Source organism: Sciurus vulgaris, assembly GCF_902686455.1.
Source record: "Sciurus vulgaris genome assembly, chromosome: 2".
NCBI lineage: Eukaryota > Metazoa > Chordata > Mammalia > Rodentia > Sciuridae > Sciurus > Sciurus vulgaris.
The window spans coordinates 190,529,456-190,550,937 of NC_136462.1; the positions used below are offsets into that span (position 1 = coordinate 190,529,456).

At 53.8% G+C, this 21,482-nt stretch overlaps 1 protein-coding gene across 3 annotated transcripts in view; it reads left to right on the forward strand.

Annotated features, from left to right (window-relative positions):
* Positions 1–3,160: 3,160 nt before the first annotated feature.
* Positions 3,161–21,482, forward strand: part of SLC12A5 (solute carrier family 12 member 5) — a 36,643-nt gene continuing 18,321 nt past the window's right edge. The window contains exons 1-7 of one of the 3 annotated variants that reach the window (XM_079127559.1): positions 3,161–3,356; positions 16,208–16,302; positions 16,627–16,758; positions 17,285–17,431; positions 18,233–18,287; positions 18,754–18,884; positions 21,052–21,293. In XM_079127559.1, the coding sequence (XP_078983685.1) occupies positions 3,236–3,356; positions 16,208–16,302; positions 16,627–16,758; positions 17,285–17,431; positions 18,233–18,287; positions 18,754–18,884; positions 21,052–21,293 (923 nt within the window). In that variant the 5' untranslated portion in view covers positions 3,161–3,235. Of the gene's footprint in view, positions 3,357–10,160; positions 10,567–16,207; positions 16,303–16,626; positions 16,759–17,284; positions 17,432–18,232; positions 18,288–18,753; positions 18,885–21,051; positions 21,294–21,482 lie in introns of those variants that run through there. The other 2 variants (XM_079127558.1, XM_079127560.1) reach the window with 2 other exon arrangements.

The window sequence follows — 21,482 nt, forward strand, 5'->3', positions numbered from 1 at the left end:
ATTCACCCAAGGCCACAGCGAGGGAGCGGACGGTGGCATTAGAATGGGTGCTCTTGATGCAAGCATTGGGGGACGAGGAAAAGCAGGGCGGCTTGGGGGAACTGCAGGAGGCCCGAAACGCTACAATATGGTAGCAGGTGGATAGAAGGGAACAAAGAGGATTCTGGAATGGTTGGGACAGGAGTTGGGGTAGGGCCAGCTGAGAGAAGACCTGAATGCCAGGCTAAGGAGTGGATTTGACCTCACAGGAGGGCGGGGCGCTCGACTGAAGAGTTGGGGTGGGCGAATGGAGGTGATGGGCTTCATCAGATCGGATCATCTCCTGGACCTGGAGCCAAAGTGGGAATTTAGAGAACTGCCCCCTGGCTTCCTCTGGGGGACCCCCACTCTCCTAAGTCGTCTGCTTCTTGCCCAGGAATGACACACTCCATTGGCATAAAAACGCTCCTTAACACAGCCTGTTTAAAATCCCTCCTAAGTCCTGTCTCCCTCCAGACACTCTTCTGTTTCTCTACTTCCATCCTCTCCCCAGGAAAAGCTCCCCCTATGTGGTCTCTACTCACCGACTCCCCTTCTCAATTCCCAGGCTCTCCCCAGTGATCCTGCCTGGTCCTGTCCCACTAAACCATACCGCTTTCCCTCTCTGAGCCACATCTGGCTCCAGCTGCCAGTGCATCACACATGTGATGGGCTTGATCTGCCCTTCCTCCTAAAATTCTTATTTTGCTTGGTCTTGGGGACACCCCTGACACCTGGTTCTCCTCTCACTCACTGGTTGGATCTTCCTTTGGCAACCTTTGAGTGATGGCACCCTTGTGTTCAATCCTTGGGGTTCTCTCCTCTACGTACACTTATTCCCTGGGATCTAGTCACAGCTTCAAATAGCATCTCTCTGCTAAGGACTCCAAAATGTATATCCCTGGCCTTAACCTTTCCCCTGAGCTCCAGACGCATATGCTCAGCTCCCTACTCCACATTTGCTTACGAGGCATTTCAACCGATCCAGTCCAAACCAACTCTTGGGCGCCATCTTCCAAAACTCCTCCTCCTCCAGTCATGACCACATGAATCAAGGACAATCTCAATCCCCCTCAATCAAGCCTAGAACCTGATCATCCTAAAATCTAGGAACAAATTATTTAAACTTCTGATTCTAGTATAGGGTTTCTCACTCAGCATGACGGACTTTTGAGGCTGTATAACTGCTGTGGGGACAGTTCCATACATGATAGGAGCTTTGGTATCTTCCTCTGGGAAGTAGTCCAATCCATGGTCAGATGCTAGGCCCACTCAGGGTCAGCCCTTTCCCTATGACAGGCCCCAATGTAGGGGCAAGGTACAGTGAAGTGATAGTGGGCCTGTGATTCATCACCCAGCAGTCTTGGTGCAAAGCCAAGGTACCAGTATCAACCCTCCTCCAGCTATGACAACTGAAAATCTTTCCAAGCATTGTCAAATATCCCCTGATGGTCAACAGGGCCCCCAGGTGAGGACCTTGCTTTAATATAATAAACATACAGATAGGTACACCTAATACAAGCATACGTTTCAATACATCTTCACAAACTGAATGCAACCAGCAACTAGGTCCAGAAGCAAAACACTTGTCATCACCCCAGAAGACCCTCGGCCTCCTTTGCAATCACTTCTTCTAAAAGCTACCACTATGATTGCTTCTAACGCTCAGATAGATTTTGATCATTTCTTAAGCTTTAAGTGTTATAAGGTATGTACTTCTTTGTGTCTGGATTCTTTTGCTCAATGTTCTATTTGTGAGATTCATCCATATTTATTCTGTAAATTGTACCTTGTTTATTCTTTAGTATTGTATAGTGTTCCGTTGTGTGAATCTGCTATTTATGTATTTTATTATTGACAGACACGTGGGTAGGTTCCAGTGTGGGGCTATACTGAGCAATGTCACTGTGAAGATTCTTGGAAAAGCCGTTTGGTACACATGGCAGCCATTTGTTTTGAGTGTATACCTACGATATGTGCATGTTCAGCCTCAGCAGGAGTGAGACAGGATTCCTCTTGGACTCCACTGCTACCATCATCTGCCAAGTCCCACCCACCAGCGGATCCTGCTGGTCCTGCTTCCATAACTTACCTGAAAACAGCTGACGGCCACTACTCGAGCCTGGCCACCATCACTTCCCACCTGGGGTCTGCAGGAGACTCCTAATTAGATCCCAGCCTTCACACCTTTCCTTTCTTTAGCAGTGTTCATCCGGCAGCTAGAGTGATCTTGTTAAAATATAAATGATATCACAGCATTCTTCTGTTCAACACCCCCCCCCCCCAGTGGTGCTAGGGATTGAACCCAGGGCCTTGTGCATGCTAGGCAAGCACTCCGCCAAATAAGCTATATCCCCAGCACCCCCAAAACCTTTTAATGGATTCCTTTGTGGATTAGAAAAGAATCTAGACTCCTTCCCTGAGACTTCAAAAGACCATTTGATCTGCTTTTCTCCCTTCTTCATCTGTTATCCCTCTCTTCTCCATTCACTCTGTTCTAGACACAATGGCTGCTTCTTGAACAGACCAGGTTTCTTCTAACCCCAGGGCCTTTGCACTTGCTATTTCTTCTGCCAGAGAATTCTTCCCCCAAATCTTTGCATAGGTGGCTCTTCTCATCAGTGAGGACCCAACTCAAATATCAATCTTCTGGGAAGCCTTCTCAGGCCACTCCTTAAAGTCGTTCTGGCCTCTTCCTATGGCCCTGTTTTTTCCTTAACATATACCACAGCCTCAAATAATCTTATGTATGTCTGTTTACTTATACTCTTTCTCCCGTCTTCTCACTGGAACATAAGCCCCGAGAGGGCAAGAAGCCAGTCGGTTCCATCAGTGATGTACCTATCCCCAGTGGCCTCGCCGCGCACCACTGTCTGAAACACAGGCGCGCTATTAACTGTGCTCAATGCATGAGTGTACCCCGGTTGCTTAGGAGACCCCAGCAGAGGTAGGCCCGGGCTCCAAGAGTCACACACCGGGGTGGTCCATGAGGGAGGACTCTCAGCTGGGTGGGCTCTTCAGGAACGTCAGGTGGATTGAGAGCCCAGTGGCCAGATTCAGGGACCCGGCGCAGCGGGCACTAGGACCCTGAGTGGCGCGCGGCGGGCGGGGGGCGGGGGGCGGCGGGCGCGGGGAAGCGGCTCGGCTCGGTCCTGGAGGCCGGCGCGGCCACTTGTGCGATCCGGGCCGCTCCGCGCCGCCTGGCCCCTTCCGCGCCATGAGCCGCAGGTTCACTGTCACCTCGCTGCCCCCCGCGGCGACCGCCGGAGCCGCGGACGCGGAGTCCCGCCGGCACTCGGTCGCCGACCCCCGCCACCTCCCCGGGGAAGACGTCAAAGGTAGAGGCCGCAGGGGGCGGGGCCGTGGGCGGGGCCGTGGGCGGGCCTTCTGCTGGAAGGGGCGGGGCCCGGGCGGGGCGCGGGGCCCCCGGGAGGCCGCGAGCCGGGGGAGTGGGAGTCGGAGGCCGGCGGGGCCCGCGAGGGGCGGGGCAGGCGGGCCGCCCGGGCGCCGGGAGGGGGCGCAGGCGAAGCGGGGCGCTCCTGTGCTGGGGGCGCGCTACGCCCGGGGGTGGCCCAGAGCCCCGCAGCGGGCGGCAGATCTCGGGTCGTGCGGGAAGAGAGGAGCGAGGGAAGGGGGACTGCTGTATGATCAAGGCCCAGCGCCAAGGACAGGAGGCGGGACGAGGTCCATTTGGGGGCAGGAAAGGGAGGGACCAGTGGCAAGGGGTTGGACCAGGAATAGGGGAGAAGGCCGGAGTGGGGTGGGGTTGAGGGCGGGAGGGAAAGTGTGCCAGGGTCGCTGAGACAGGTGCCAGGTCAGAGGGCCATTGATGGCTGGCGGATCCTCCAATCGTCTCCTTCCCTGGAGGCATCGCCGGACCCTGGGGCTCCCTAGAAGGAGACGGGAGACAGGGAAGTTGGTTTGAATCCTGGCCAGCTAGATCCGGGGAGGATCCCAAAGGAACTTCAGTCCGGATCCTCGGGGGTCTCTGTTCCTTCTCGGTTCCAGCTTAGGCAGGATTGGGAGGAACCAGCCCATGCCGGGTTGGGGGCATCTTTTTCACGGGCCCAATGCGATGGTCTTGGTCAAGGTATAGAGGAGACAGGAGGGGAAGGATCTTTCTGGTCTTCCATAAAGAAATAGCATCCTGCTAGGCTGGGGGTGTGGCTAAGAGATAGAGCACTTGCCTACATGCACGAGGCTCCCCCACCCCACATACACTTCAGCAGCATCCTGGTCGCATACAGAATCTCTCTGCAGGGGCCATTTATCCGGCATCCTTTCCCTAGCTCTGCGCCCCTCAGGTCTGGAAGGAACGACAAGAATCCTCTTGGAGTGACCCCAGTGAGGGGAGGAGAAAGAACTTCCCCGGACCACCAGGGGTCGCTGCTGAGCCGCAGGTGAACTTGCCCTGTCGCCCAGAACCCTAGAGTGGTCGGCAGATTTTTTTTTTTTTTAGCATAACTCCTCACTATATAGAGTAATATGTGGAGCCCTGGACTTCCTCAGAATTCTGGTCCCGTGACCAACCCCCTCTGAACGTGACCACTCGAATTTCTCGAGATTCTTCCACTTGACACATTTCCCCTAATGTTTGCCCCTTTTACCAGTCTCCCAGATCCAGAAACCTATAGCTAGTCCTTAATGCCTCCTTTTCTCTTCCCACCAAATCCAATCTGTCCTCGTGCATTGGCCACTGACCTCCAAAACGGATCCTGAATTGGATTACATCTCTCCCTGTCTGTAAGCATCACTCTGGCCCAAACCTCCAATGTTTCTCAGGTGGTCTTTCTGCCTCCAGTCTTGCTCCAACCATCCCCCACATAAGGTGTAGGATAAAGGCCAAATCTTCTAGTCTGTCATTCAAACTCTTTCCTCATCCTTTCCTGGGATATCTGTCAGTGCTCATTCCCCACTTCATAAGCCAGGACAACTTTCCTCCTCATTCTGTAAGCTAAGCTCATTTCACATCTTCTGAAAATCCTTTCCGCTTTCCCTTGCTCCCAGGCAGAGGTACTCATTTCTCTTTGACCCACACATTGGAGCACAAATCCCGGTGGATGGCATTATTTACTTGTGTGTCTCCTCCACTGGAGCATCTCAAGGAGAGGGTCCATAGCCTTTTATCTTTGTGTTCTGAGTTCCAGGCCCAGGGCTTGGCATTTAGTAGGTGTTTGATGCCCACGGGGTGAGAGTGTGACCTTATTCCTTCCTTCTCTATCCTTGGTCTGGGAATAAGATGGCCCTCTCTTGTGTCCCAAGATGGCAGCTTAGTCTTCCCATTCACACTCCCAAGCTTCTACACCATTGAAGTAAGACATAGCCCCCAGGTTTTGGGTGTGCCGATGTGCACTCAAAGTGGATGTGAGTCTGGGATGCTGTGGGCTTGTGGTAGAGGGTTAGAGTCTTGAAAAGGGAGCCTCCCTGTGGTGCTCGGTGAGTCAGAGCTGATGTGTTACTGTATTGCCAGTAGGTTGATTGGCATGTTGGTGTGTATATTTATGTGTCTTTCTGTGGGGTGGGCACCTGAATGTATTCAAAGTTCCATCTTGAGAGTGGGTGACTTTAAACCTCTTAAGCTCTGTGCAGCCTCGCACAGCTCCTGCTTGAAGGTCACTCCATGGGAACTAGATGAGGCTCCTCAGGGGAACTGAGCATCTGGTGGTATCTTTTCCACAGTTGTTCTTGAGTCAGTTCCAGAGAGATGCTCTCCCTATCTCTTGTCCCTGGACACAGAGGGAGAGGTGGCAGCACATGCAGAATTGGGAAGGTTTTGGGGAGAATCTCGCAGAGTACATGTGTGGGAATGCTGTCTGTTACTCTGGTTCAAAGGAGTGAGAGTTTCCCTTTGGGGTGCTTCCTGCTTCCAGAGGATCAGTTATCAACAATTTGACCTACAGATGGTGAAAGAAGCAAGCCAGAAACTGTGGCCCACCATGGAAGATTGGTGGTGACCTGGTTGGATAGAATTGGACTTGGGACGAAGTGTTACAACACCAAGCTATTCCCCCATCCTTTTATACCTCCCCCTGTGCCTCAGGTTCTCAGGGAGGAGGCAGGACCCTGGGAAGAACTCCGGACCTGGTGAGACTAACAGAAGTTGGGCTGTGTGCCCACAGATGGAGACAGAACCAGCTTCTGATGCTAGGGGAAGGGGGCAAGGTTACAAGATAACCCAGCCACACTCCAGCTCAGACTCTGTGGCCTTGGTAACACTGTTTTCCCTCTCCGGGCCTCAGTTCACATACCTGTAGTGTAAAGCATTGACGAGCTTTCTGAACACCCTTCTAGCCATAGAGGTGCTAAGTGATTTTAAAGATCTAGAAGTGCAGAGTTATCTGCCTCCCCCCAGACCCAAACCTCATGTTTCAGTCTCTTCAACTGTAAATTGTGAAGAATGATGCTGTTACTATTACTGGTGTGTGTGTGTGTGTGTGTGTGAGAGAGAGAGAGAGAGAGAGAGAGAGAGAGAGAGAGAGAGAGAGAGAGAGAGAGAGAAAGAGAGATCCTCTGTCCAAGGAGTTCTCTAGTCGTTCCATCCCCAAGCCAGGACTCAGAACCTCATTGCCCAGTACCTCAGCCCAAGGTGAGCCCTAGGAATCTCCATGGCAACAAACTGGTTATGAACGGGCTGCAGTTGCCATGGTGACAGCTCTCTCTCTCTCTCTCTCTCTCTCTCTCTCTCTCTCTCTTTCTCTCTCTCTCTCTCCTCTCTCATCCCCCTCCTCTCTTCTCAATGAACCAGAGAGATCTGCAGGCCTTAGCTTTCCAGGTGGGGTGGGAGTGGGGGGTGGAAGCAGTGAGAAGGGGTTCAGATTGGGAAAGAGGGAAGAAGGGCTGAATCTGCAGGGTCGTGGGGGGTTGTTGGGGGTGCTGTTTCTATGGCAACGGGGCTGCAGCCTGTTAATTAAGCCCCCGGTTGCCACGGAGACTGTGGTGGTTGACGTGCTCTGCGGCGAGCCCTGTGTGTGGGGTTTGCTGAGTGCTGGACTCACCAAGTCACTGCTAGGGTTTGGGGTCTGGAAGATGGGTTATGCAGGTGGGAGAGAAGAAGGTGAAGGAAAGGGCTCAGGGCTTTGGCTCCATGAGGCCGTGACTAAGGGAAGGTGGGTAGGTCAAGGGGGTGATGTCATGAAGACAAGGAAGGATAGGAATTGAGCCATGTGGGGGAACACTGTCTGCCTTCTGTGGGAAAAGGACCCAGTCAGGTTGTTCCAGATTCCTCCAGATGGTTCCCTACCCTGGTTCAATGGACAGAGCCCTGGGATAGAGGTCAGGGACTGGATTCTAGTCCCCAGTTCACCCCATAAAGAAAATTCTTTCCATTCCATTTCCATTTCCAGTCTCCAATTTCATTATAAGTGGTGAGTGGAAAAATAATTTTAAAAGTCTCTTCCAGTTCCCAAATCTTGATACCCAGGAGGCAGCTTCTCTGAGCTTTTTTTTCCCTCTCTGAGAAACATAAGGTGGGAGGGGGTATGAGTTTTTGATTCAGAGTTCAAAAATAGGACCCTGCCCAGCTCTGCATCTTGTGTTGCTTTAATGAGAGGGTTCCTCAGCCTCAGATCTTCCTCTGGGTGAGGCAGAGTTGCTGAGCAGACAGCTGGGTCCCTGGGGTTCAGAGATGAGGGCCAACTCTTACTGGCCAGTACCAGGCTGGCAGTGTAGGAGGTGCCGAAAGTGTTTTCTCAAACCCTCACCACAGAGGGTTGGCATGAGGCTAGATTAGGGTCCAGTCTCTCTGGGAGGTAAGGGGTATAAATTGAAGGATCGATGTCTTTCCTTGGGATATCCCATTTTGGTTTGGGCTCTGTGGCTTTAGTCTGAGGCCAATATGGAGCAGGAGGAAATAGGATTATGGAGCCTAGCCCTTTCGTTTTTCAAATGAGATAGTGAGGCTCAGAGAGATGAACTTGGTTTTACCCAGAAATACACAGAATTCTGGGGAAGAAATCAGGAGAGAACCACTAGCTCCTGAATTCCATATGGCTCTTGAAGTCAGAACTCTGGTGAGGGCAGACAGATGGGGTGTCTAGGGAGGAAGAATCACTTCTGCCTTCACCTGTGCTCCCTAGGGATCTGGTTTTCCCCATGGTTTGGCTCCAAGTGGTCAGAGCTACATTAGCTCTGGGCCACAAATTAAGGGAAATAACCCCAGGGAACATCCCAGACCTGGGGTGCTGAAAACTTCAGCATAGGCTTTACTCCACTGCACTTTTTGTCAAGTATGACAAACATCCTTGACATGCTTTTAGTATGTTACACATCTCCACAGAGTAATAGAATACCATGGTGCTACTGCTGCGAGTGGTCTGTGTGTGTAGCACTGGAATTCCTTGAACACTGGCCTTCCCCACCTACTACCCTCTTAATCCCTGTCACCAGTCCAAAATCATGTCACTTTTTTGTGTCCCCGACCCCAGAACCAAGAATGCCAATGTGCACACCTTGACTAAATAGCTCACTCTCCACCCTAAAGGGTTAGTTAGTTGGGTGTTTACAAAACCAAGTGGCAGTGATCAGTTGTTGGTGGGTCCCTCAGAAGCATCTTTGAGTCGGTAATTGAACACTCCATGGTTGACCCAATCTGAAGTCGTGGACAAATTTGTATCGGAATGGGCGCAGTGAACCCTGTCCATGGTTCTGAATGGTCCTGTCTTATAACAGGGCCTCCATGGATATGGAAAGCTCTTTAGGACCCTTGAAGGTCTTCTGGGCCTCCTTTCCATTGAAAATCAAGAGTGCATTGCATTCCAGCTCTGTATCTCTGGAGCCTGAGCATAAAAAGGAAAAGGCTCGTATCAGACCCAATATCTGTTCCTTTTTTTAGGAACCAACAGCCAGAGGCCACTGAGCAGCTTAGATATGACTGTATCCTTGTCTCTTCTATTGAAGGCAAGACCAGATTAAAGTGAGGTTCTTTCAAGGATAAGAGCCCTAAATTGGAGTAAAGGGAACTGGATTCTAGACTGAATTCTGCCATTCACTGGCAATTATGCAATAGGCAGTCATTTCCCTCTTTGATCCTTAGTGTTTTCATCTGTAAAATGAAAGCTGTGCATCAGATAAGATAAATGATCCTTCTCTGGTCCTGTAACTCTCCTGGAATTTAGAGGACTAGTGTTGGGAGTTAGGGTGAGTTTGAAAATATTTTCCCTTCATTTGTTCATTCCCTCGCATGTTTAGATCTTCCAGAGACTCAGAGGTCTTAACGTTCTAGGGCCACTCTCTGAGACTTCTCCACTACTGACTCAAACCTGTATTCTAGGGGTGTTGGGATGATCAAGCTTCTGGGATCTGATCTCAGGAGAGGGAGGAGAAACACAGAGAGCATGTTAGCTGTGGGAGCCTCAGAAAGCAATCCTGGATTAGGGGATTAGACACTCCTGCCCCAGGAGAAAATCTGGTCCCCAACCAACTGGCAGCCTCATCCCCCCTCCCCCACTCTGTCTCTGGCCAACCTTAGGCCAGAGTGCCCTCCCTGGAGGCTGCACCATCCCTGGTGGAAAGTCAGTGCTCCCTGGAACATCATTGCTGTCTGCTGTCCTCCTGACCACTTCTCATCCTGGGATCATTCTAACATCAGAGCGTCCCAGTCTGCAGACTCCAGGGACTTGTCCTGGGTGGGCCAGTGGGTGGGGGTGCTGAGACTCCTGTCAGTCTAAGCATAATGAGAGTGCATTGTAACTAGTTGGGCTCCACCCCACCCATTTTAAGACAGGGTGGGCCAGTCAGCCCAGTGACCCAAACCCCTCCAGGCGCGGGGTAGCACAGCGCTTCACTTTGGGGCCCTGGGTTCTAGATGTCTCCAGTCGGAAAGAGTCTGAGTCTCCTCCTCCCTTCAGGGCTGGCCTCTCCAGCTTTGCAGACAGGCTCCCTAGGGCCCCATATTCCATGGCGCCCCCCCCTCGCCACCTCATCTTCCCTCTGGGGGTCATCTCAGACCCCCAGTCAGGCAGCCGCTGCGGGGCCGCCTCCCGGCGGCCGCGACCTAGTTCCCTGCCGTTATTTTTAGGGCGCGGGATGGCACCTGCCCACGTGCCGGGCCCCGCCTGCGCTGGAGAGTGGGGGGAGCTGCGTCTGCTCAAGGGAGGAGAGGGCCCGCCCCCCGCCGCAACCCCTTTATCCCACCCGCTCAGGGCCCCCGTTTTCCTGCAGGGGGGCCAACAGGCGCGCTCTGCCCGCCCCCCGTCCCTTCTTCTCCCTCCCTACAGCTTCCCCCCCAAAAAACCCCGCCAGTGGCTCACGCCTCCTGCATACGGGATGAGGTGAGCAGCGCCGCTGCTGAGAGGGGGCGCGCGCGGGTGTGAGCGTGTGTCCGTGTGCGAGTGTGTGTGCGCCGGGCGGGCGGGCACTGCAGCTTCTTCCTCTGTGGAGCGGAGAGCGAGCGAGAGAGCGAGCGAGAGAGCTAGAGCGAGCCAGAGAGCGGCGAAGGCGGGCAGAGGGGCGCGAGCGAAGCGGCGCAGCCATCCCCGGCCCGGCGCCGCGCCGCCACCATGCTAAACAACCTGACGGACTGCGAGGACGGCGATGGGGGAGCCAACCCGGGTAAGCAGTGGTCCGGGGGCGGCGGGGGAGGGGGCGGCGAGGAAAGGAGTCAGTACCCGGCTGAGAGGCGGAGCGGGGGCGGCTTCCTTTAGGGAAGATCTTAGGACTGATCGGGTGGTGGACGCCGGCAGCGGACTGGAGCTTAGCTCCATTGGAATGCGCTACGCGCTGTCCGAGGTGCTGGAATGCGCCGCGCCCGGGGGCAGAGCTGGGGCCGAGGGGTTGTCGTTACCCGTGGCCTGGGGACAGACTTAGGTTAGCTAAGCCGAGAAAGAGGTGGGAAGGGGATGGAAGGGCCAGAATGGGCTGACATGCAGCTCGACGGGCGGGAGGGCTCCTTTCCCGGAGAGGGGACCCTGGCGTCCTGGCGCAGAGCAGGGACCGGCGGTGTCGGGGGGCGCAGTCTGCTGCAGTCTCTTGCTCTGAGACTTCTGGCTGGAAGGTGTGTGGGGGGGTGGATAGCTATGGGGATTTGGGGGCATATGACAGACCCCGTCTGGGCTGCGGTATCCCCTTAAGGGGACACTTGGTGCAATCCGGGCCCCCTCCCCCAAGGCTTCCCGAGGTCCGACCTCAGCCTGAAGCTATCTCTTCCGTAGATTTTTCAGTTTTACTTTGCGGAATCTCCCTCTTCCTCTCGCTTCCCCGTGGGTTCCTGTTCAGGACGGGAAGCAAGATCACCCTCCTTTCTTCCCTTCCCCCCTCCCCTTGGTAACCTGGGGCGACAGTGTGGTTTCCAGGGCGGGGCAGGGGGTAGTCTTTCTAGTTAGCTCTGCTAGCTTTCTTAGTGAGGCCTCAGAAATGGGGTCCCAGCAGCTGAATCCCAGGCGCCGCGGCGCGGACACTGCGGACGCGCTGCGGTGGGTGCGGAGACTCGCCGGGAGCAGAGGGGCTCAGACCAAGTCCTTTTGCTGCTCCCGCTCTCCCCCGCCCTCCTCCGCGGTTTTCCTTCTCTGAGGTCTTGGGGCCAGCCACCCCCTCGGGCTCGCAGGCCCCCCGCCGCCCCCCAGCGGTCTCAGCCATCCATCACGGCTGTCAGCCGCCCCCACCCCCCACCCTCCAGCGGCGCTGCGTCCCCTGCGCACTAGCGCGCCTCCCGCGCCTGCTGTCTGCGCTCAGCGCCTTCGAACGCTCCCCCCCGCCCCGGCAATTTCTTGACCCTCAGGGCTGAGACACCCGTGGACCTCTCCCGGGGGTGACCGAAGGCCCCAAGAGCTGAAAGACTGGGGTCCTCCAGACTCCAGCAGCTTCTCAAACCTGGATCCCAGTCAGGGCCAAGTGGCCTCAAGGAAGGCTGGGGACACCGGGGTCCCTGATCCTTTGTCTGAGGCACCCCCTTCCCCATTCTTTTCTGGGGACTGAGTGGTATACAGAAGCCAGAACTACCAGCTGACCAACTCATCCATCTCTCCAGTGACCCTGGGGTCACCTCATTGGGCAACCGCCCTCTCCCCCCGCGGGCTTTGGCTGCAGGGGGAGGGGGTTTGGCAAAGTCGAGTCTGCGGCAGCGCCTGGCATGCAGACACGGTGCTCAGGAAGCAAAGTGGGGGGGGGTAGTTTATTTCCATCCGGGATCCCCTTCACATGCCTCCACTCTGTGACAGGGGCTCAGCTTGCAAAGTAATCTCTTTTCTTCCCTAGACATGGGATATGGCCCAATCCCTCAGCACCCACTTTCTTTACCAAGGTTTTGTTGGGCCTTGGGGTTTTCATGGGGTCTTGGAGGCCTGGTAAAGAGGCATCTTTGTGTTTGAAGCTGGAGTCCAACTAAGAACTCTTTATAGTTCTCGCTTCTCCCCATTAGTTTCTATATGTTTTGTAACCGGTCCATCTGGAGACCTTTCCCCTATATGTATAGGGTCCAGGACCCCGAACTAGAGTGGCCAGAACCTGTGTCAGGCATTCTGGGTCCCAAAGAGAAGGTATCCCAGGGGAGCCTGGAAAGGTGGTAGGAGGAGCTAAGGACTTCCTGGAATTGAGGAAAGAGGGACCAAGAACCCTTGGCATCTCTGATTCTGAATTCTGGGGCTGTATGGAAAGAGCTGGATGCTGACCTCGGGGAGGTGAGAATGGCCCGGATAAGAGGGCTCCTCTGGGCTAAAGAAAAATGCAAGGGTCTTGTTCCTAGCGTCCAGATCTCCTTTCCTCTTGGGGTCTACGCCCCCTCTCCCTCCTCAAGCGGGCTCGGGGATTCCCCCAGGCCCGGCCCCAGGCCCCCGGAGGCTCCGTCAGCCCCGCCGCTCGCCTGTTTCCTCCCCGGGAGCTCTGGCCGCCGCAGCTTAATTGAAAGCCGATTCGGGCTGAGAGCTCCCAGGGGGCGGGGGCGGGGGCGGGGAGGGCTCAGCCTCGGTCTGGCCCTGCCTCTCTCGCGCGCGCCGCTCGGCGCTCCCCCAGCACCCCGACTCTTGGCTCTGGGGAATCAGGACGAGTTTCCCCTTAGCTGTCCTGTTCCTTTGAGAACTCAGGAGCTCATTCCCCATCCCCTCAACTAGTGCGCTGGGCGTTCCAGGGAGGGGACAAATTCAGCCCTTGGCTGACAAGGCCAGGAGCCTGGCGTCCCGCCCAGGCAGCGGGTGGAAAGGCGGGACTCAGGACTAGCCTACCGAGCCGCCCCCTCCCCTGCCCTCTTCTCCTGGCCGGATCCGGCCTGGAGTCTGGCTCTGCGCTGCGCGCCGCGTTACATAAGCGGCTGCGGGCGCGTGGCCTGCTCGGCTCGGCGCGGCGCTCTTGGCCCGCGCGGTCACCATGGAGACCGGCGCAGGGCCGACAAGTTACGGGGTCTCTGGCCTGCATGCCCCCTTCCTGTCTTTTATGGGGTCCCCGCCCACTCCTACCTCCAGTTAAGGAAGAGGGACTAGAAAGGGGGCGTAAAAGGCAGTTTGGAGGATCTGTCATGTCTGGTCCTGGTCCTAAGAGGGGACACTTCTGGGAGAGGGACCCAGACAGAAGACAGAACAACCCCAAAATCTTGAGGCTGAGGGACGGCTAAGGGATGGGAAGCCCCAACTGGTAGGCACCAGGGGTGCTAATAATTGTAACTGCGATGGTAGCACTAATAGTTACACTTCGGTGCCAGGCACACCCAACATGCATTATTTCAGTTAATCCCACAACCACCCTATGAATGAAACACTGTTAGTTATCCCTTTGCAAAGAGAAGGCAATCTTGGAGAGTGACTTGCCAGAGGTGAAGACAGAGCCCCTGAAACTGGGGCTGGAACCTAGATTTCCCGACGCCAGCCCTTTCCCTTAACCATTAGGAAATGTCCTCTCATTCCATGCCCCTCAGCCTCTCTAGTGCTCACCATGTTGTGGGGGGAGCAGAAGACACTTTAACAGCATTTTAAATAGGGGGGAATCCACCTGACTTATTTTTTCTGTTCTGTGGCTGCGGACAGCTCTGTTGAGGCCCCGGGGTCATAAAGGGAGACCTGGAGAATTTACCTCCAAAGACTATTTCCTGAGCATCTATTATGTTCTGGGCTCCCAAGCAGGAGGGAATGGGTGTGTTTTCCCCAGGAATTCATATTGAGAAGAAAGAGCTGGTGCTGGTTCTTTATTAAGCAACCTCACCTTGATGGGCGAGGTGGAGGTGGAGGCAGGAGATTGATGGTGGTGGGTTTCCCGGAATAGGTGGGTATTACTTCTTTCCTGTGGCCCAATTTTTAGTTAGGATAGAAGTGTGTTTAAAGGAGGGCCAGGTTGTGCTCTGGAAATGGGCCCTGGATGGCAATTGAGGAAGGCTTCCAGGAGGTAAGGAAAAGGATGCAGAGCATTTGAACAGATGGGGATGGGAAGAGAGGGATTCCAAGAGAGGAGAGGACTGGAGATTCCAGGGTACACAGGGCCTCAACTTCACTTGGGATTTGGGGAGTCTCTCTAAGGTCCAGAGAGATGCTGCTGCTGGGATTCAGCCCTGGAACTGGGGACGGGTAGTAACAAGATGGAATTTGTCTACGGAGGTCTCTTGTCTTTCCGAGAGGCCCCCCTTCTCACGCCAAGGGACTTTCTCCTTGAAAAAGGCATGAGCCAGGCATGTGGCTCAACACACGTCCTACACACGTTTACACAGGCTGCCCTGATCTCCTGTCTCCGCCCTGCTTCTGTCCTTGGTATATCTGATCCTTAGATCCAGGTGGCTTCTGGATACATCCACCTGAGCTCCCAATAGTGCTTCACCGACAACTCAGTTTAGCAGGTGCCCCACCCCCAGCTGCTCCTTTTGTTGTCTCTCAGCTTATTAAGGTGGCACTTCCACCACCCATTCACCCATGGTGGAAACAGGCATGATCTTAGATTCTTCTCTTCTCCCCTTTCCCAATCATCTGACATAGAAACGTGCCAGTAACCCTTGAGTCTGCTCGTTGCACCACGTTGCTCTGGTCTGGGTCATTATCAGCCCTTGCCTGAATTACCAAATTTCTAGTTCCTGTATTCCTCGCCTAAAGGCCAGAGTGATTGCTTTAAAACACACACGTCTGTTCGTGACGTTTCTTTGTGTTAACCTCTTCATGATTGCCCACTGTCCCCCAGATTCTTTAAGATCACCTCTAGTTGTCTGCGGGCTCACTGTGCGCTTACCTCCCTCGGCCCATCCTCGCCTTCTTATTCTGCAGCCCTCCCACAGGCCCCTTCCTCGAATCCAGCAGGTCACACTTGGTTCTGCTTCTCTAACCCACCTGTTCTCGCTCACCTCTGGGCCATCGGACATACTGTTCTCTGTCCTCTCGGCCTGGAGCACCCTCCCTGCTTGCCTCCCAGTCCAGCTCTTACTCATCCTTCAGTTCTCAGCAGACACGTCACTTCCTCTGGGAAGGCTTCCGTAACCTCCCAGGCTGGGCCGAGTAACCTCCTGGGTTCTCACGGTGCCTCGTTCCTCTTTCATAGACTTTCTCACTCGAGATTGGGAATTCCTGATTACTGCTCTTCTCCCCTGGCCTTGGGTTGATTCCTGAAGGACAAGGACAGTATCTTATTCTGTATGTTTTACTCCCCCACGTTGGTACACGGTAGACATCCAGGTGACTGACGGTGAATGAAGGTCGGGGGAGGGGTCTACTTCTCCAAGACATGGAGCGTCCTTGGGGCTTCGGAGAGCATGGTTGGCCTTTCTCCCCAGGAAGAACACGTATCCACTCTGAAACACCAGGACGGCCCTGGTTATGTTCAAGAAGGGAACTCTCAGTGGAATGGTCGTATGCTCCTGTGATCCTAGCTAGTTGGGAGGCTGAGGCAGGAGGATTGCAAGTTTGAGGCCAGCCTGGGCAACTGAGTGAGACCCTGTCTCAAAATGAAAAAAAAAAGGGCTGACGAAGTGGCTCAGCAGCAGAGTGCTTACCTAGCATGTGTGAGGCCCTGGGTTTGATCCCTAGCACCTCAAAAAAAAATGGGAACTCTGGAGAGTCTTGGGGTACGCTGAATGAGGTAGGACCTCCCACGAGCAAGGAAGCACTCACATGTTCACTCTGCCAGGCAGCGTGTTGGGCTCTTTATGATTCTGTCCTGCAAAGGAGACAGTATGAGCTCCATTTTTCTAACGTGCAGACCAACGTGCAGAGAGTTAAAGTGGCCACACAACTGTATGCCCAGATGGATGGAGGACAAACAGTTGGTGGCAGACCCTGACTCTCTGCCTCCTCAGGTGATGGCAACCCCAAGGAAAGCAGCCCCTTCATCAACAGCACTGACGCGGAGAGGGGGAAGGAGTATGACGGCAAGAACATGGCCCTGTTCGAGGTGGGCCGCTCGGGCTGTTCACTCCCACCCAGCATCAGCCTTCCTCCTTCATGGCTGCCGCCGCCCTCCCTCAGGAAGCTGGTCACCCTCTCCACCCCGCCCTCGGGCCGCCTTCTGCTTTGGGCCCCCCACTCTCCTTCTCCCTCGCTGGCTCACCCCCCCACTCTCTGCCTCCCTCCCATGCCACCTTCCTCCCCCCGTGCCCTGGCCGCCTCCTCATGGGTCCCCTTCCTGCGCCACCTCTCGCTCTGCTCCCTACCGTCCAGCTCATCCCACCCCTCCCCTGGCCCCCAGGCTCCTAACCCTGACACCCTTCCTCTGCAGGAGGAGATGGACACCAGCCCTATGGTGTCCTCCCTGCTCAGTGGCCTGGCCAACTACACCAACCTGCCCCAGGGAAGTAGGGAGCATGAAGAGGCAGAAAACAACGAGGGCGGGAAAAAGAAGCCAGTGCAGGTGGGGCCTGGGGAGGAACGGGCGTGGATGGAGGGATGATGACAGAGGCCGGGATCTGGGAGTCAGGAAGGGGAAGGGGACAGCATGGGAGAGGAAGGACGGAGATGGAAGGGGAGTTGGGAGATGGAGGAGAGGAAGGAAAGAGCGTACGATCTGAAGGAAGTCCGGCAGTGTGGTGCACACCTGTAATCCCAGCAACGTGGGAGGCTGAGGCAGGAGGATGGCAAGGCTGAGGCAGCCTCAGCAACTTAGCGAGGTCCTGTCTCAAGGGAAAAAAATAAAAAGGGCTGGGGATGTAGTTCAGAGTAGAAAAGCGCTTGCCTAGCAGGCATGAGGCTGTGGGTTTGGTCCCCGCAACACACACACACACACACACACACACACACACACACACACACACACAATCAGAGCAGAAGGATGAAGAGATGAGAAAGGTAAGGAAAGGAGAGTGGGCACATAGAGGAGGAGTGGGCAGGTGCTGGTGATGAGTGGGGGCTCTGGATACTGACGCTGGCTTCCCTGGCAGGCCCCGCGCATGGGCACCTTCATGGGCGTGTACCTCCCGTGCCTGCAGAACATCTTTGGGGTCATCCTCTTCCTGCGGCTCACCTGGGTGGTGGGCATAGCGGGCATCATGGAGTCCTTCTGCATGGTCTTTATCTGCTGCTCCTGTGTGAGTAAAACTACCCACCTCTGACGGTGGGGCGTGGCCGAGGCCCGGGGTGGGAGGTGGGAGGGTGGGAGTGTGGGACCTGAGCTTTTTATAGGAACCTCTGCTTGTGATCTCCGAGAGTAGATTAGGTCTGACTGGCCCTTCCACATCTCATGGGCTCGTCCCTGATGGCTGTTGACCAGGCTTCATGTGGATCTGTGAATGTGTTTAATTACACAAGTAATTAAATGCAGATTCATTGATAAAATAAGTATAGTAAAGAAAATAGAGTTCACCTATAATCCCATAAAAGTTAACATTTTGGTAGATTTCAACACACAAAAATGAAATTATATATCACAAATAACACTGCAACTGAATTCTTCCCATTCTCTCTCAAAAGTCAAATATTCACTGATCACCAAATTCTTGACATGCTTCCATGTCCTCGAATAGAACTTTGAGACAGCTTTGCAGGCAATGTACCCAGGGCAGAAGTTATTGCACCTATTTTGTAGATGAAGAAACTGAGGCCAGAGAAGCAAACTGAACTGGCTCAGGTCATGTGGCTGCTTAGGGGCCACACTGGGGTTTCCAGAGCTCTCTGGTGCCGCAGCTCCTGCTCCGTCCACTCGCACGGTGAATAAGAGTTTTTCTTGAGAAGAAGGACTTGGCACACAGAGCAGCTGGAACGGGCCCAGGGAGAAGCTCGGCAGAAGAGAACCTGTGGGTTTGGCTGGTGTTTATGGGGTATACGCTTGGCCTCCACCCAGGCCACTGCGGCCCCTGCAGCCACCACGCTGATTATCTCTTTCCTCACAGACGATGCTCACGGCCATTTCCATGAGTGCAATTGCAACTAACGGTGTTGTGCCTGGTATGTGCTGGGGGCTTCCAGGGAGGGGGGTCCTGGTGGTCAGAAGGAGGGACGGTGCCCTGGGCTTTGGGGACCATCAGGACCTAAGGGAGGCAATGTTGCAGACCAGGGGCCTGGGCTCCGACTACTTATGGGCGAGGCAGGAGCAGCCCCATCGGCAAAGGGAGAGGGAGGCCACTGCTGGGGTTGGAAAGGGCAGTGGCAGCCGTACCCCCTTGACCTGACACCCTCTCTTCACCATCCGAGTTTCCGAGCCATGACCTCCTTAGAGGGGTAGTTAGCAACATGGTAATTAGTGCTGCGAAATCCGCACAGAATGGTTGGCTGGGTTTCCCACCGGTCCCCTTTCTGGGGCTGCAGCCTGAGGCCCAGAGCAGCCTCTTCTGCCCTCTGTCGCTGAGCCCCGTCATCGCTTAGGGCGGCCCAGTGCCCTGTGCCCTCTTTTGATACTAGGCTTTCTCTGCAGCTGGTGGCTCCTACTACATGATTTCCAGGTCTCTGGGCCCAGAGTTTGGGGGCGCCGTGGGCCTCTGCTTCTACCTCGGCACTACCTTTGCTGGGGCCATGTACATCCTGGGCACCATCGAAATCCTGCTGGTGAGCGGGGCTGAGGAGGAGGTGTGGGGCCCAGGCTGGCAGCCAGGTAACCTGCACTCCCCGAAACCTCCCATAGGCCAGGTCACTCAGCAAGGCCCAAGAGGAATCAGGTGTTCTTCTGTCTTGACAGAGTCCCCAGTCTAGTTGGGGAGACAAGATACAATAATTATGTAACACAAACAGCTGTCGTTCATCAGGCACCCACCGAGCTCTCTGCGCAGTTCCAAGTGCTTTACAGCCATTATCTTGAATCCTCACGAGGTTTAAGTGTTATGATGCCCCTTTCACAAATGAGAAGTTCAGAGAGGTAAGATAACTTGCCCAAGGTCACTCAGTTATCAGGAAGGTGGCAGAGATGGGTTGATAAGAGTTAAATCTTAGTGGAATCAATAATAGTAAAGCCACACAATAGCTACCACTTTGTGATTTCCTCCAACATGCCAGGGACTGTGTCAATGACTCTAGGAATGATCATTGTAAAGGGCTGATGACTGCTGGATATCAAGAGAGAAGAGCCACATACATGAGGGACCCTTGGAAAAAGATCTGCTAGGAGCAGTAGCAGATGGGAAGGAACCAGGTTCCTGGGCTGTGTCTGAAGGACAGGACACTAGACCCCTCTAGTACAGGCGGACGCCTGGTTTATAGGAAGTAGAGCTGACACTTCCTAAGCCCCTGCCTACACAGGCCCCAGGACTTGCTGGGTATCATTCAATTTTATCCTTGTGACTTTTTCATGAGATCGAAGATGACCACTTGACAATGAGGAATACAAGCCTCAGAGAGTTTAAGGGACATGTGGAGGGATGTGAACCTGTGTCTTTTGGACACCCAAAGTTTGTATTTGTCCACTGTACACACCACGTTGCCTTGGAGAACTATTACTCAAGGTGCACAGCTCTAGTTCAGGGGCAGGAGAGAAGAAATCAGGGATGGAGAGGATGAAGGGGGACTAGAAGACCCGAGGAGACAAATGGTGAGAGAAGAATAACAGACCTTTGTGCCTTTAACAAAATTAAACATTTAAAAATGTGTTTTAAAATAAATTCTGGGCTGGGGTATAGCTCCCAGCTCCCAGTGGTAGAGTGCTTGCCCAGCATGTATGAGGCGTTGGGTTTGGTCCCCAGCAAAACACACCACACACACACACACACACACACACACACACACACACACACACACAAACACATGATCCACCAAAACTGGAAAAATATTAAAGAAAAAATGTAAAAAAAAAAAGAAAGAAAGAAAGAAAGAAAATGAAAAACAGTCACCCAAAGAAAATGTTTTTTGGTTGACTTTCTTCCAGTTTTTGCTTTGGTATGGGATCTTGTATTCAATCTTTGTAAATGTACCTTCACACTATAAGCAACTCCCTGAAAAACTGAAAACTCTTCTATAAATGTAAAGATAACTTTTGTAAGTATATAAACATACTAGTGTTTAGCATAGAAATTTTAGAAAGTGCAGATGTGCAAGAAATAAATATCCACATTTTAGTGACTCAGGGAAAACTACAGTTAACATTTTTACGTATTGCAAACACACTACAGACATATATGTCTCTTCACAGATTTACAAAAATGAGATCATACAACATTCTTATTTTAAACCCAAGTAAGTTTGCTAATATAACATGTATAACTTTTTTTAGTCAGCCTATACAAATCCATGATTTGTGTGTGTGTATGTATGTGTGTGTGTGCGCGCGCGCATGCACTCGGGACTGAACCCAAGGCCTTGTATGCATGCCTGAATGCTGAGCCATGTCTCTAACCCTATGTCATCTTTTTTAACAGCTCCATAGTTTATGTAGGACTATGATTCATTTATCCAGCCTCTAGTAATGAACATCTAACTTCTTTCCACCTTCCTACTAGAAGTAGTAAAACAGTAAACCACTAATAATTGTAATTAATGATAAAAATAATAGAAACAAATAATTGCTCCTGATGTCTTTGCAGTGCCATTTTGAATGGCTGCATCCTGGCCCCTGCAGGACAGGCATGCCCCCAGTACCGGAGTCTGTGCACCACTGTCACTGGGCTGTGACGGGCGTCATCCATTGGCCCCACCGCCATGCCCACACTTCAGATGATTTCTCCGGGGGAGTCTCAGCTGGTTCTCGCTGGGCCCCTCACCTGACCACCCTGCCCGCTTCCTGCAGGCTTATCTCTTCCCAGCTATGGCTATCTTCAAAGCAGAAGATGCGAGTGGAGAGGCAGCAGCCATGTTGAACAACATGCGTGTCTATGGCACCTGCGTGCTTACCTGCATGGCTACCGTGGTATTTGTGGGTGTCAAGTATGTGAACAAGTTCGCCTTGGTCTTCCTGGGTTGTGTCATCCTCTCCATCCTGGCCATCTATGCCGGAGTCATCAAGTCTGCCTTCGACCCACCCAACTTTCCGTGAGTGCTGCCCACGGCGCCGCCACCAGCTCTCCCTGGCCCTGTTCTAGAGTCTGCGCACAGTCTCTGCCAAGCCCCCTCGCCCCGCCTCTCCAATGGATGGTGTGGGGTGGGAGCAACCTCTCTCTGGAGGGAGGTCTCTCCTTGTCTGGGTGTTTTCTTTGGGGTAGGGTAACTTATAAGGGAAGG